Source organism: Toxotes jaculatrix, chromosome 8 (genome assembly GCF_017976425.1).
Source record: "Toxotes jaculatrix isolate fToxJac2 chromosome 8, fToxJac2.pri, whole genome shotgun sequence".
NCBI classification, from domain to species: Eukaryota; Metazoa; Chordata; class Actinopteri; family Toxotidae; genus Toxotes; species Toxotes jaculatrix.
Window position 1 is genome coordinate 9,644,338 of NC_054401.1, and position 15,202 is coordinate 9,659,539.

The following is a 15,202-nucleotide window of genomic DNA, read 5'->3' on the forward strand; positions in this document are numbered from 1 at the left end:
TAACCATTTGTTCAGGATTACAGTTTAGTGTTTGCACATAAAATTATGCACTCATTCTCATTTTGACTAGAAAAGGATGAGCATTTGCAAGCGAAGCAGCGTTCAAAGGAACAGATGGGTATGAAAATGATCCCTAACATATCAAAAGCAAACATCAAAAAGACATTTCATTACAGCCAACAGCCGCGTTGAAGTGCCTCAATTTCGCATTAGTCACAAGGACTTCACACTCTCTTCTTCACTTGCACACATACTGTGATGATAGTGACGCAGCCTTAAGGATGGAAAGCTGTGGAAAAGATGCTCCCTAGGAACATGCTGGCAGACACACACACACACACACACACATACACAGAGAAGGAAATATAAATCAAAAGCTAATAATGCATACCTGTTTATGGATCTACTGTTCCAGACCACAAACCAGTTCAAATTCTCTGCTGTTTCAGTCAGTGAGAATTTGGACCAGCGGAGAGATGAGATGGTGAGAAAATACAGAGCAGGGGGAGGAAGAGGAAGAGGAGGAGGAGGGAGGCTTAGAGTGATGAAGGGAATAAAGAAATAGATCAATCTTTTTAAACGTTACCTGCAGCCTGTTTGAAGCCTGGTGGAGAAAGTGAGCGAATACGGGCGAATGAGAGGGAGAGGTTGAGGGACGGGGAGGTGGGAGGAGAAGGGTTGAAAACGTATGACACATGAGGGGGAGGGGGAGCATGTGAGTCATTGGAAGATGCTGAGAGGAGGGGAGGGAACGAAGCTGGGAAAAAAGAGGGAGGAAAGAGGGGTAGAGCAGAATAGGAAGGGTCACAATTATTTATTTTGTTTCAGGAGAGACAAAAAAAAAATTAAATGCACTGACCAAGATGTGTTGTAATTTGCACCATACCCTTTCTTAGTTTTAACCAACACATTCAACGCGCTCTCCCTGGCTCCCTATCAGTCCTGTTATTTGTTTGGTTCAGCTTGCTGCGTGGGCATCTGCTCATCTGCTATCTAACTACAGTAGCATTCTTGACATGTGAGCAAATATTGTCCCAGCAATCCAGGCAGCGCTGTTATCCTACTGAAAAGCAAGCGTTTGTTGTTAAAACGGAAACAAACATCTGTATACTTCAGATGTGGCTGACAGGCGGAAGATACCAAAACAAAGAACCAATGAGGAGGATACATCTCAGCAAAGACAGACGCACAAAACAAGCCGCCTCGTCTGGGAACTTTCAGAGATCTAATGATGGGGATTAAAGCCGACAAGAAGACAGGTAGACAGGTGAGGAGCAGTACATGCTGGAGGGGGGGATGTGCATTTAAAAATAGTTGTGGATGTAATTAAAGACACAGCGAGCACAGAAGGAGGCAGGCGGGGAGCCTGCTATGGGAGTGATTTGTCAAAAGAGAATGGTTTTTCATTGGCTGCCCCACTTGTGTGCTTCAACTGCATGTCACATGACCTGCAAACATTCTGGCACAGGGAAGAAGGAACACAGGAATACATACACATACAGTCTGGAAGATTTACATATATATTATACATTATATAGATTTACAGATTTAGTTGCCTATTTTCTTTGAAGCTGTATGTTATGTAATTGTTTAACGACACTGCCTAAAGGCAGACATGCAATCTCAAACACAACCACAACAGAGCCACATTCTTCAATTATCTAACAATGTTTAATGAACTTTTATTTAGTTAGATTAATCAGTTAACAGTATACAATTCAATTCACAGACACGCTAGTGTCTTCACAAACATAAAATGGACTGTACAGCAGATGTACTGTATATCATAGCACTTTAGTGCAGTGGGAAAAACACGTCAAGTTTTAAGAATGAGTATATATTAAGTGAGTGTGGTTCGACCCATGTTTGTCCAAGGGTCCCACTTTGTGTGTCTGTGTGTTTTGTATGTAACAGTAGAGAAGTTGAGCGATAAATGTAACTATCAAGTGTGTAGGGTTTTGTTGTGTGTATGTGTGTGTGTGTAATATGTTGCTTATGTATAGACAGTCCAGTCATATCAAACATTTACGACGGGCAGTTGTGATGAACATCAACTTCCGTCTTCAGCGTGGTTCACAGCATCAGGAAAATCTTCCCTCCACTCTATTCCATCTGGTCGCTCCGTCAAGTGCGAAACCTGTAGGGACAGTCAACCATCGTCTATTACACCAATTTACAAAAGACAGAAAACCAGGTGAGATCAAGAGAGCTTTCACTGAACAATCGAGGATTCTATTTTTGCCCAACATGAACCATGGCTGTCAGTCCAAAACAATGGTCCAACGTGGCACTGTGAGACACGTCCAGCAGTTGATTTAGAGAATAGGTGACAGGATCAAATATTTAGAGACAGATTCTCACAATGGGACAGCTGTTACAACCCTTATCCACATGACACAAGTTAATGATGCGCACTATTCTTTCAAAATCAATGAAACTGAACATCATTACTGATATCTGACATTTCTGTACTGCAATTTCTTATTACTAATCAGCCTGCATACTGTATATAGCAATACAACATATAAACTCAACTTGGCCTAAAATATCTCTCTTACCTTTTCACCAGTCGTAACGTGGGCGGGTGTGGGGTTGACGGTGTCTGGGGGACTCGTGCCGATGACCTGGTGGAGATGTTGAGCTAGGAGGGGCAGTAAGAGCCAGCTGCTGGCCTCCTGCCCGTCGATCTCGGCTGTAGTCCAGCCCTCGGGCATTCGGGGCACCGTATCTTCCGGCTTCCCTCCTCCACTCCTCGTCAAATGCTGCAGCCTCACCTAGCAGGACAGGAGGGGAGGTCGGTTAGTAACACTTAGCTCGCAGCCCAATGTAACTGCAAAATGATTAACTTTTAACAAATAACATTACTTTTGTTTCTTGTTCAGCTGTAGAATTTCTTGTACTTGATTTTCAGTTAAACTCCACAAATATGACATTTAATTCTCCTTGATATTCCAAGTTTAGCTGAGAATAGCTAAGACAACCATAAACAATCATATAATTCTCATCTTTTCTGCGCTTGATGACTCACTTTCATCAAGGTTGATGAAGTCTTGTCGTTCTTCACGGTCTCCTGTGCGGCGATTTCGTGAACGCTCCATTATGTGTGCACGAGCCCCGATGTGGTGGCCAATGGCAAGACGCTCCAAGCCACTCTCGCTGTCCCTCACTGACTGCCGCGTCTCACGGATCTGAGGTGAAAAGTGACAGGTAACTCAGTTTACAAAAACAAGCTGGATACCCTGCACTCTGCATGAACTCAGTCTGACATGTTTGCATGACAACTATGATATTTATACTGTACATGATCTATTTATTGTCACTACAAGTACTGATCATTTAATGTGTTAATGAGGCCAGAAAGCCTGAGGCCAGAAAGCCAAAATCACGGCTGGACTAACAAAACATGAAGCTCCCATTGCAGTGTGGAAGGCAATGACATCTACTTATTTTGAACTAACAAGCACTCCCTACCTGGACTGTTAGCATTTTAACAGAAATGAGCTATTTGAGTTATTCTCACCCCCCCAGGGCCTGTTCTCGTTTCACTTGTCTGCTGATAAACTTTAGGAGCCCCTGAGTCTAATGAGGAGTAAGAGATCACTGTTGAAGAGGAAAACGTCTGACAGTTTGGTGAGCCGGACATTCTTTCCTGGGAGAAAATAAAAACAAACAAGAAGGTGAGATAGGGCACTGTTCAGATACAGGCTTCAGTCATGGGGGTAATTACTTTCTGTGTTTTTTAATTGGTCAACAAAACTCACTCACCATGTTTCCCATCATTTCGCCCATCATGCCAAACATATCCATGAATCCACCCCCCTGAAAAAATTTTTTTTGTTAAATTCCCATTAGATGAAACATCAAGTACAGTCTGAGAAGTATACTTTTAAAAAAATGGAAATTTCATGTAAAATTCATGTCTTCTCTGTCTTGACTGATAAAGTAAAAACAATGGGTCTTCTGTAAATGAGGTGAGAATTGAGGCTGTGTACTTCACCTCACGCTTTTAACAGTAAATTCAGGTAAAATTCACTTAATCTGATCCTTACCCCTGCCTTATTAATCATCCAGAATATCTGTAAACTGCTTTTCACACAATGTTAAGCATCCCACCTTTAACTCAGTTTACTTTTTACAGGCAGTGACTTAGTAGTCTCCATTTGAAGTCCCTCCTTGGTAAGCTCCATTTTAAAAACAATCTTTGGAAACATGACTGTACTTTCTGCAGTTATGGAAGAAAGAAATAACTACTCACCATTCCCATCATGCCAAAGGGGGTCAGTGGGCCAGCCTAAAAGAAAAGTGTGCAAAAATTGTAAAAATTAAAGAATTTGTCAAAGATAAAATAATTAAACTAATGTGAACAACACACAAAACATGTCACAGTACAATCCATCAGTACAGCAGCCTCTTACCTGTCTACGTGGTGCACGAGGTGGCTGCATCTGGGGGGCAAGAGCAAAAGGGTCCATACCAAATGGTCCAAACAGACTCATCTGCTGCCTGTGAGCTGCAAATGGATCCCTAGAAGAAATCAGAAATATTTATGACCTTTTGTGACTTTCTTTTCTTTGTGAGTCACCTGAGTGTAACTGTATGAAGGAAAACTGAAAAGGATATAGGAAGGGTCATGAATGTCAAATTCATCAAGGATTAAATGTAACATGCCACTTGGACAAGGGGGTTCTCAACATCCTCTTGCCTGTGAGGCCATTTTCAAGGTATAAGAAGCCCTGGATTAATATGTAACCACACCATTATTTACATTTGAGTTTGGGATACTTTTGGTGGTGTTTTGTTTTCAGAAGCATGGAAGGGATTTCAAAATGGCTCCAGCATGAAATGCCAATATAGCCTTTTTGACCTAATTAATATCTATTTGAAAGGATGAAATTTAATTTTGAATTATAAAAACGCTTACACAAGGTACAGACCAGTGTGAGCTTCGATGCAAGACCGTCAAAATTCAAACACGATATGTCTCACAACTGTTCTCTAATGTTGATTTTTTTGGCAGATGGTGAGGAACAGTACAGGGCCCCCACAAGGACCAACAAAAGTTTATTAGAACTGAATTATTTAAAACTCATAATAAAACCTAGGGCTGTGTCTTAGAGCAGAACATAAGTCTGTAAAGTAGATTCACTTCACCCCTGTCAATCATCTTTTATGAATCAAGGGACTTCAGTTGTTTACATTCTTATCCATCACATAATACCATCAGGAAGTCATCTGATCAGTCTCATATTCATTCTGCAGCATGACAGTGACCCCATACACACACACCAGATGACTGTGACAGGTTCTCCAAGATGCTTGGAACAACCTATCCAGCAAAAACCTTTACTGCACTTTGAAGGAAGTTAACTGATAAAAAATATTCATGGCATTATTTTTGAAATTATCCTCACTTTACTTTTAGTGCCTCAAACCTTTGAACCGCACTGTACTGTATGAAATATTTTGTAAAGTACAGGGTGATTCACTTCCATGCATATGTCATATAAGGGGAATGCTCTTAAGTGAAAATGTTCTAGAAAAGACTACAAAACAGAAAAGAAAGAAACTAGAAAACACTACAAAACTCAAATTAATTAAAAAAAGAAGAAAAAATAACTCAAAACAAAACAAAACAAAAAACTTTCACGTTGGTAAATGGGAAAAGTCAACTGGGAAACAACGGCAAGTTATACGAGTAGTGATCATTTGGTATTTTAGCCACAAATCGATTCAACAAATGCTGCTGAGCTCTGACAGCTTTTTTTTTTTTTTTTTTTTTTATCTATCCAATATGGTGGACCACCGTAGGCCCCCGCAGCTGGCTGGAGTAACGAAAGGTACCTAATCAAGCCACCGAATTTTTTTTTTTTTAGCGTGCCAAGATGTACGTTTTGTAAAACAGGGAAAGATAACAGCGTTTAAATAAAAATAATAAATGTCAGTACTTACATCATGAAGGGGTCGTCATCAACGTCATTCAAGAACCGAAACATGCTAGCTAATTCAACTCAGCTGGCTGATTCTAGCCAGCTAGCTAGGTAAACAGTCGTGTTTCTCAAGGATGAAACAGAATAACGATCTCAAACCAGACTGAAATGGAGGACCTCTGACTAGCCTTGTCGCGGAAATAATAAATCCCCGCTACTGTTTACCAAAGCGACAGATAGCACAGAGTCTCAATAGATAGTATATTCCAGAAACCTGGACCAAACATGAAAACGGAAGTCAGCCCTTTGACAAAGAGAAGCAACACTGCTAACAAATTAGCATTAGTGCTAACAACTGTGACTTCCGGTTTCTATGTTTTTCAAAATAAAGTATTTCCTGAGAGATTTAGTGACAATATTATTTCATCATGTCAGAATTTAGTCTGTGAAATATTAAATGCAACAAAATATAATATAATACAATATACTATAATAAAAATATAATATAATAAGAAAAAGAGAATAGAATATACATTTGTGCAATGTCTGCAGCGTTGTCTTAGTAATAGACAGACAGATGAATGGCGAGATTGATGGAGGGATGTCTTTTCCGTCCAGCAGGTGGCGGTGTTTCTATTCTTCAGCCGGGACTGAGGCTCGTCTTGTCCACGGCTGCGCTCTAAGTAATTCGACCCTCAAACCCGGATGTAACCAACGCCTAACCTGCCTGAAGAAAAACGGTGAGTAGAGTTAGAAAAACAGTGAATTAACTTGTTCTGCTTAATTAAACTATGGGACACATGTAGGAGAGTCTCCTGAACAATGTAAAGTTTCTACAGAGAGGAGGCGCTTGTTTACTGGATTTATAAATCCGCGATAAAGTGGTAAAGTTTCACTGCCATTAAGCTTGATTAAGAGTTGGCTAACATGAGTCCGGTTAATGAAGTTGTCATAACTGTCACCACTGGTTGAGGGATCATCTTTTCTTGTTTTTGTCGTTATATATTGGGCTGCGGTTAGTTTAATAAGTAAGGTAACTGAGACGTTAGTTTAACAGTTGACAGATACCGTAACACGCTATCAATCTGAGCTAATATAATCACTCAACTACAAACAGACTCAGCGTTTACTGCTCATTTTGTGTCGACTGCAGTTTCTAAATTTTAAGTGTTTGTGCTTAAAGATTCAGCCGTTTTCAGCTCTCAAGTTGAGCAGATGAACTTCTCATTTAGCGGAAGTGTCGGGGAGTATCCGTTTCAAAATTACACAGGGCAAATAGGCCGTCGTTTTCTTTTTTCCCTTCATTTAACATCTGTGGTATGTAACCTATGCGGAAATGATTCACTGTCATCAATAAACTTTGCTCGCACATGTAATAACAAGCCTAGTGCCATTGCTGTCTAGATGTTTCTTATTTCTTCCACTGTTCTTATTTCTCTGTCACTGAGAACTTTACTTACCACTATCAGCCAAATTACACAACCGATACTTGCTCTGTCTGTTTTAATATATAGTGGCATAATTAGTTGGTCTTTTCAGCGCCTCTGTATGTGATTAGAGTTGAAACAATTACTCGATTAATTGATTAGCCAATTGCTTGGAAATAAATAGGTAGGTTTTGATGAGACGATGAGTTTGATGAGATTCTTTTTTTTTTCAGTCAAAAACACCAAACATTCTTTAGTTTCAGTTTCTTTGGTGTCTCAGATTTTCTTTATTATTATTATTATTTTTTTCTGTTTTTTCATTGGAAACGTGGGATGTGGGATTTGAACTGATGGTCAGACAAAACAAGCCATTAGAGGTCTCACACTGGGCTCTGGGAAACTATCATGGACATTATTCCTCATTACTTTGACCTTTTATAAGATTAATCAGTACAGTCCGAAACCCTTTCAGGTTGACAGATGGCACAATGCAAAGATGATGATAGGTGAAATCACAGACTGTGATTAGACTGTTTATTTTAGCTAGGTGTACCTAATAAAGCAGCAACTGAGTGTAAGCTCATAATGTGTTATTAATGTAATATTTGAAAAATATTTAGTTACTTTAACTTTCAAATTAATGTAGTACATTAAAAAAAGACGTGTAAAAAGCATTTTAACGTTGTGGCTGGCCTAGATGGAGCTAAGTACATAACTCTATTAGTAAATTTATCAAAGTATTTCTGTATTGATTCATCTGTCGATCATAATTTTAATTCATCATTTTGTCTATAAGGCGCAAGAATAGTAAAAGTAGTGAAAAATGACAATTACAATTTTCCACAGGCCAAGGTGACCTCTTTATATTTTTGATTTTTTCTGACTAACAGTCTACCGAGTACTTCAAAACTCTACTTGTATACAGTACTTGAGTAAATGTACTAATATGTTTCACCACTGCCCCATATAAAATATTGCAGTTATATACAACATTCAGTCTGTTGCTGTTAATATTGCCTGGCCTGTTGATGTAAATAGGCAGCCATTCTTAATGTTGAGTCACTTGCCGTATATGAAGCCATGCGTGACTCTGCTAGGCATTTACAGTGGTTGGATGTTACTTCCTCTCTCAGAGTCTAGCTGACTGTCTGATCTGCTGTATTTGCTGACAAATGTTTCCTATTTTCTATCTTGCCTTGTAGATGCAGACTATAAAATGTGTAGTGGTAGGAGACGGTGCAGTAGGAAAGACCTGCTTACTGATCTCCTACACAACCAACAAGTTCCCCTCAGAATATGTGCCTACGGTAAGAAGATTCAATGCTGAGCAAGTCATGTTTAAAAGTACTGTACATGGTCAACAGAACCGCTCTTTCCTTTTAATATTTCCTCATAGTTGAAATACAGTGCATTCACATGTGTTGCCTTTTGGCTTGGTCAAATCATTTATTTCTGTTTGTGTGTTCGAAGGTTTTTGACAATTATGCAGTGACGGTGATGATCGGGGGAGAGCCCTATACACTCGGCCTTTTTGACACAGCAGGTAACAAGAATGTCTTCACGAATCTCTCTTTCTCTCTCTTATTTCTGTTAATCTGAAACTAATAGAAAAACTTCCCTGTTCTTTTTTGTCTTGTGACTGTTGCTCTCAGGTCAGGAGGATTATGACAGGCTGCGTCCTCTCAGCTATCCACAGACAGATGTGTTCCTTGTATGTTTCTCTGTCGTCTCTCCCTCATCTTTTGAAAACGTCAAAGAGAAGGTCAGTGTTTATTTTAAGTCTTTTTTTATTTTTTTTACTGACTGACGGGGAAAAAACATGACCTTGACTTTTGGCTCAAGTGTTGGCCGGGAGAATTTGTTTCACAGGCATGTAGGGTTTGGGTTACTTATTTAACTTATTTAATTTATTTTTCTTTCTTTATTTTATTTTATTTTATTATTTTATTCTACTTTTTTTTACATTTTTTTTCTGCTGCACTGAGATTCGTATGCCTTCTTTTGCACTGATGTGGGACAGTACCTCAATTTCATTGTACTTTTGTACAAAGTATGTTTGTGCAATGACAATAAAGATTTATCTTATCTTATCTTATCTTATCTTATCTTATCTTATCTTGAAGCGATTAATTGATTAGTCACTTATAATGGCCAGCTAAACTGATTGTTTGTTTGAGTTGATTGTTTGTTTGAGTTGTTTTTCAAGCAATAACAATGGGAAAAAATATGACTTTTAAATAAAAAATATGATATTTATATTGGGTTTTTTTTTCCCCCCCAGTGGGTTCCTGAGATTTCTCATCACTGCCCACGCACACCCTTCCTGTTAGTGGGCACACAGGTGGACCTGCGGGAAGACAGCAACACGGTCGAGAAGCTGGCAAAGAACAAACAACGCCCCCTATATCCTGAGAGCGGAGAGAAGCTGGCACGTGAGCTCAAGGCTGTCAAATACGTGGAGTGCTCTGCTCTGACACAGGTACGGGGCAAATTTTCACCACACCACACAACTGAAAGCAACTTATTTGTTAAAACGGGCAATAGTAACAGCCACATCTTTCTCTAACTCTTGGTTTCTCTCCTCTTATTGTTCAACCAGCGAGGACTTAAGAATGTGTTTGATGAGGCCATCTTGGCAGCTTTGGAGCCTCCAGAGACCAAAACCAAGAGAAAGTGTGTTCTGCTATAGACGAACAACAACATTGAGAGATGTAATGGTGTAAGAAATAAGTGGGGTGAATCAAAACATCAGAAAGATCAATGGCCCTTATGAAAAAAAGGACAAAACAAAAGGGGAAGGGAGGTACAGTGCCATTGAGACTTATTCTAATTCATGTGTACACTGATTGTGCCTTCAAAATAAACTTTGAACGAGGCTGAGGCAGCAAAACTTCAGCATGCAGTAAATGCAGTAAGCGTCACCTATCTCCTTTTCTGAAAGCTTTGCAGTGTTCTCGCTACAAATATTCAGGTGGGGCGGGCCCCCCCTGCCTGTCACTGTTGCTCCATTCTCTTTTTTTTTTTTTTTAAAGAAAGATTCCTTTATTTAGTTGCCTTTGGCCTCCTCTGTGTTTTACCTCTTGAGGTCAGTTGGGGCTTTTAAACCCAGTGTAGGGAAACACTTTAGCTTCATTTAACATTAAGTTTTTAGCAAATTGCGTTATGTTTAAAGGGGCAACTTAATGTTAAGTGGTACTCTATTTGCTTCCTTTTTTGACCTTTTTGGATTGAATAATGAAAGCACAAGAGATTTATTGTCACTCCAAACAAAGGTAGCTGTCTGAAATTATTACTTTTTTCCAGTTCACAGTGACTTTTCTGGCCAAGTGCATTTTCACCAATTTCCCTTCTCCAGGTGACTTACGAATTTCTATTTTATTCTCCTTTTGTGTATGTTGTATTAATTCTGTGACTCTGTTTTGGGAAATTTTTAGTAGTTATTCATTTTGAAACTTGACTTTTTATTTTATCCAGATTTTTTTTATTGATAGACTACCAACTTTGAGTGATTGATAATATAACAAATTAAGTTGTAATATTTTCAGTAGCTCTTAATCTTGATAGAGATTGAGATGATAACCTTTGCTAGTAAATTTCTGGGTGTTTGTAATCACAGGATATTTTTAATAAAAATGGTTTAATGACATGGAAAATAGCCATTGTTTTGTATGTTTGAGGGAGATTCCTACCTGCACGAGAGAGAGAGAGTTTTAGCAAGAGTGAAGATGTTCTGATAAACAAACACTTGTGTTTACATCAGTATTTTTCACCAAAACACATTCTATATATCCTTCATGTGTTTATTACATTTCCTTCTTCATAAAGGAAAGCAAGTCTTTCAGTATGTTGAAACTTGCATTCTTTACATCAGTTGGCAGTTTTTTTCTTCCACACCCGCCATACCACCCTTTGCAGTTGGCAGCAGTGTATATCACGTCAGCAGAGTGTTTGTGCGTGTGCTAGTACAGCACAAGATACAAATAAGGCTGGAATTATGGCTCTCCAAATACACACATATTAACTTCTTTGTGGGTGTATGCAGGGAAGTGTGTAATGGGTAACCACTGATTGCAGGGGCACACCTCCCAAATCTCAGCAATGTGTTGTGCAGAAAACACATGTAACAGAAAAATATGTACAAATGTAGAGGAAACGGCCTCATGAATGTCACCTGAGTTACAGTTGGCCATTTTTACAGGCATGCGGAGCTTGAAAAAGTGTTCTTCAGCCTTAAAACAGGGTCCCACTCATTAAAACATTGCTCCTAGTCCCTCTAGTGGTCAAAAAACTTCACAGGGTGCCTTTAACTTTGCGGCTAACCCACACGCCTTAGTCATGAATTTCAAGTGAGATGGTACCTTGGCCAATAAGAAACCCAAGAAACATTTGTTGGATAAAACTACTGTATTTATTAGATTTCTTGAACAAACCTAAAAGCGCTGCCTGTGCAGGAGCGCACAGAAGAGGTGATGGTGAGGGACAAAACACAAGACAGACACTGATATAAGTAGAAGTTATTCTTGCTGTTTAAGATGTCACTGCTGAGGCTGAAGTGAAGATTTACAAATAAATAAACCAGAATAGAGAAGAAGACATAAATACAGAAAATGTTCAACAACCTGCTAGTCTATGACACAATGCAAAGAGTTTCCATAAAACAAAAATACTGCTGCAGTGTTTTCCGTGTTAGTTCTGGTTAAGTTCAGCTTCAAAAGCTTTGTCAGTTCGGTGTGAGAGTAGCTGTTGAGTGTGTGTGTGTTCACGCATGTCATGTTCATCTCAGTATTTTGAACTGGAGTTTTGAATACGAATAATAAGAGAAGTGAAAGTGGTTTTTGTTTGTACCTTGCTCGCTGTTAATGCCTTGTCATTGTTCTTTGTTTTGATGTGAGCTCTAACTTTGCAACAACAGAAAATTCAAACTTAACTCTAGCTTTGCTGCTCCAATTTGAAAATGAGCTAAATGGAGGCTCCTTTTGGCCAGAATTTAAGATAATTTGGTGTCCTTGTTGTCCTTATTCTGTCTTGTGTTCAAGTGTCTGTCTAGTGGTTTTTTAAGGTCTTTCTGCTCAGCTTAATTTTGGCTTGTTTGAGCTGTCTTACACTCTGCAGGTGTGAATAGTGACTGTGTTCTTGCACTGCTGGCAGCGGACTGAGCAGCACCAGGAAAACTTGCAAGAGCAGCGCTGCACCACCTCAGCCCGACCTGCTCTGTATCCCGGCCCACAACACACCAGCTCACAGCCATCTGGCGCCAGCCGAGAGGTTCCTGGGGTGTGTTTTAGAAGACAGCAACATCACGTTCTGTAACTGATTTGATTGATAAGTTTGGTTTATGCAGATTGTTTTCCTCTGAGACAGTCTTGCCATTGATCTTACCGTTACATCTCCTACCAGCAGTCCCAGGGATACCGTTGTCAGGGTCGAGATGGCAGAAATCTGGAGAGGGCGCAAGGTAGACAAGGTCTCTGGCAGCAGGGGGTTTGACCTGGGGGTCACGGGGGAGCAGGGCTGTCCTGGAGCCTATACGAGTTAGGCGAACCTAAGAGGGGGACGATGCTGAGAGTCAGATTGTGGACATTTTCAAGGTTATAGAGGAGGCTGTAGGGTTTCAGATAAAGTATCTGCATCAATATGTGGCTTCTATATGTGTTCACCTTCTAAGCTAAGGAAGATGAAACAAGTAGAAGGTGTATTCTGATACCTCTGTGGCTCCATCAAAGCGTTCCTTGAGCACAACGCCGACACGCCTGAATGGAGGCATGACCTTCCAGCAAGTCCTCAACTCACAAGAGCCAGAGACTCCATGACACTTACACTCTACCTGCATGTTGTGAAGGATGGCCTGAGGATGACAGGACAGTGAATGTGAGGGAAGTTGATTGTCACCGTTTTCTCACAGAATATTGAGCTGGAAATGAACAGAAGTTGTAAAACAGTGCTACCACCGACCTTTCGGCCGGCCTCGTTGTTATGGAGGTTCATAAGCGGTCGTCCTGCTGACAGCCCCTTGGCTCGTTCTGGTTCATCCACAAATGTCTGGGAGAAAGCCACCCCATAGGACAGGTTGTCACTGCACCCAGACCACTGGAAACCTGTGATAGGACAGAGAGACAGTGCTGTGGAACTATTTCACTTAATGCTTTTAAGTTTAGGCATTAGGCAACATTAGGCAGAAGCACTGACTACACTACTGCGTGTGGTTTCAAACTTTCATGCATACTGCGTGTAAGGCTATAGTCTGGTCTGTAATGTCACAGCACAGATGTGTTGTCTGTGACGGCTGATGGGAAACCGCCTGCTGTGACCTCACTGACCAAGGTGTGGACAGTGTTACATATGTAAGTTTTAACTAGCACCAAACACTGGCACAGTAGTTTTGTGCTCTGTGTGACTCAATGTGGATGTGCCCCTTAAATTTTTCATGCAACAGAATCCAAGCTCACCCTCGGGGCTGACCCCCCTGACCTTCCTGTCACAGCCACACCTCTCCAGCTCCCCGCGGGTGCAGGCTCGGGTCACAGCCACTGCCACAGCTGCTGAGGACAAAGCATGCACAAAGGCCGCCTCACGAGTGCCTGGATTCAAAATGGAGCACAGGAGGCAGGAATTCTTGTTTTGAAGTGCATATGAGTTGCTCAATGTTTAGGTTTTTCAGCAGGTAATTCTGCGTGATATAAGTTCAGTGATGAGCGTACCTTGGTTCATGACTCTGCCAAATACATTGATCCCACGTGGGGTGGTGGAACAGTTCCAACGGCGATTCCTGAACTGGTGCTGACACTGAGTTAGACAGTGACATGCATAACTCACAGATGAGGGGGCTCTTGTGTACAGTTTAACAGCTCCAACACACTGATAATAATAATCTATTATAAAACCACTGGTGGTTGTGAGACAAATAATGATGATGAGAGCAAGTCATGACCCCCTGGGACTATGTGCTCTCTGGCCATACCTCTTCTATGACCATCTCTGCAGCCTTGCGTACGGACTCCATGACCTCCCCCCGCGCTCTGCACACTCCCACCTGCCCTGGGGTCAGTCCCCTCAGCCGTGCACATGGGGCAGCACCGGACACAGGCCTGGAGCGAGGCAGCCTGGCCAGGGAGCTGGAAGAGAAAAAAATGGGGAGTGGTATGGTGATTCACAGCAGTTTTGGAGGGCAAGAAGGGAAGATGCATAATTAAGTAAAGGGAGAGAGTCAAAGAAGGGAGGAGAGAGAGCACAGAGGGTACAAAAAGAATGAAGAGGTAACGACCGGGCAGAGTTTTTAGAGAGGACGGAAACAAGGGCAAGACCAGGAGAAGAAGACAGAGAAGGCACAGTGAAGGAAAAGAGAAAGAAAAGAGAAAAGGTCACCAGGAGTAAGACAAAGAAAGAGAGGGGAGCAACTGAAAGAGATTTAGAGACATGCCACCATCTTTTAAAAGTTATAGCATGACAAACAAACTCCCTCTTTCTCTTCCTCCCTCGCACGCTAGACTTACAGCCAGTTGGTTGCCATGGTTGGGTGGGTTGCCCATAGCAACAGGAGGAGGAGTGGTGCCGTGAGATTGACAGTGGAGACAGTTGGCATCAGACTGTCTGTCTGTCTGTCCGTCTCCGTGCGTCAGGCTGGGTCTTTGGACAGCAAGCTGCCCGTCTCCACAGTTGAAGTGATCTGTCTGTCTGGGTGTTTGGTGGATTGTTGGTTTATGTTTCTGGTCCAGGGTCTGGGGATGATCCCCACATATCTGGTGAAATGACATGTTAACAGATCAGTGACAAATCTAATCATCCTGTCTCTTTTTTTTTTTTACAATCTTCAACAAAACAAGAATGATTCTGATAATTCTTAGCAAGATT

At 41.0% G+C, this 15,202-nt stretch overlaps 3 protein-coding genes across 3 annotated transcripts; 1 reads left to right on the top strand and 2 right to left on the bottom strand.

Moving 5' to 3' along the window:
* Window positions 1–1,652: 1,652 nt before the first annotated feature.
* Window positions 1,653–6,260, bottom strand: mlf2 (myeloid leukemia factor 2). The gene is made up of 8 exons (XM_041044330.1): window positions 5,950–6,260; window positions 4,416–4,524; window positions 4,256–4,291; window positions 3,766–3,819; window positions 3,521–3,649; window positions 3,029–3,188; window positions 2,559–2,774; window positions 1,653–2,137 (listed from the first exon to the last, which is right to left on the bottom strand). The coding sequence occupies exons 1-7, from the start codon at window positions 5,991–5,993 to the stop codon at window positions 2,563–2,565; spliced, it is 744 nt and encodes a 247-aa protein (XP_040900264.1). The 5' UTR covers window positions 5,994–6,260; the 3' UTR covers window positions 1,653–2,137; window positions 2,559–2,562.
* Window positions 6,261–6,545: 285 nt separating this feature from the next.
* Window positions 6,546–11,000, top strand: cdc42l (cell division cycle 42, like). Its single transcript, XM_041044346.1, has 6 exons — window positions 6,546–6,667; window positions 8,557–8,661; window positions 8,825–8,897; window positions 9,007–9,116; window positions 9,636–9,833; window positions 9,954–11,000. The coding sequence occupies exons 2-6, from the start codon at window positions 8,557–8,559 to the stop codon at window positions 10,041–10,043; spliced, it is 576 nt and encodes a 191-aa protein (XP_040900280.1). The 5' UTR covers window positions 6,546–6,667; the 3' UTR covers window positions 10,044–11,000.
* A 1,453-nt stretch (window positions 11,001–12,453) lies between these two features.
* wnt4b (wingless-type MMTV integration site family, member 4b) lies at window positions 12,454–14,933 on the bottom strand. The gene is made up of 8 exons (XM_041044289.1): window positions 14,845–14,933; window positions 14,313–14,466; window positions 14,053–14,137; window positions 13,801–13,932; window positions 13,307–13,449; window positions 13,059–13,199; window positions 12,734–12,896; window positions 12,454–12,623 (listed from the first exon to the last, which is right to left on the bottom strand). Exons 1-8 carry the CDS (start codon window positions 14,931–14,933, stop codon window positions 12,454–12,456), a joined length of 1,077 nt encoding a protein of 358 aa, XP_040900223.1.
* Between the last annotated feature and the right edge of the window lie 269 nt (window positions 14,934–15,202).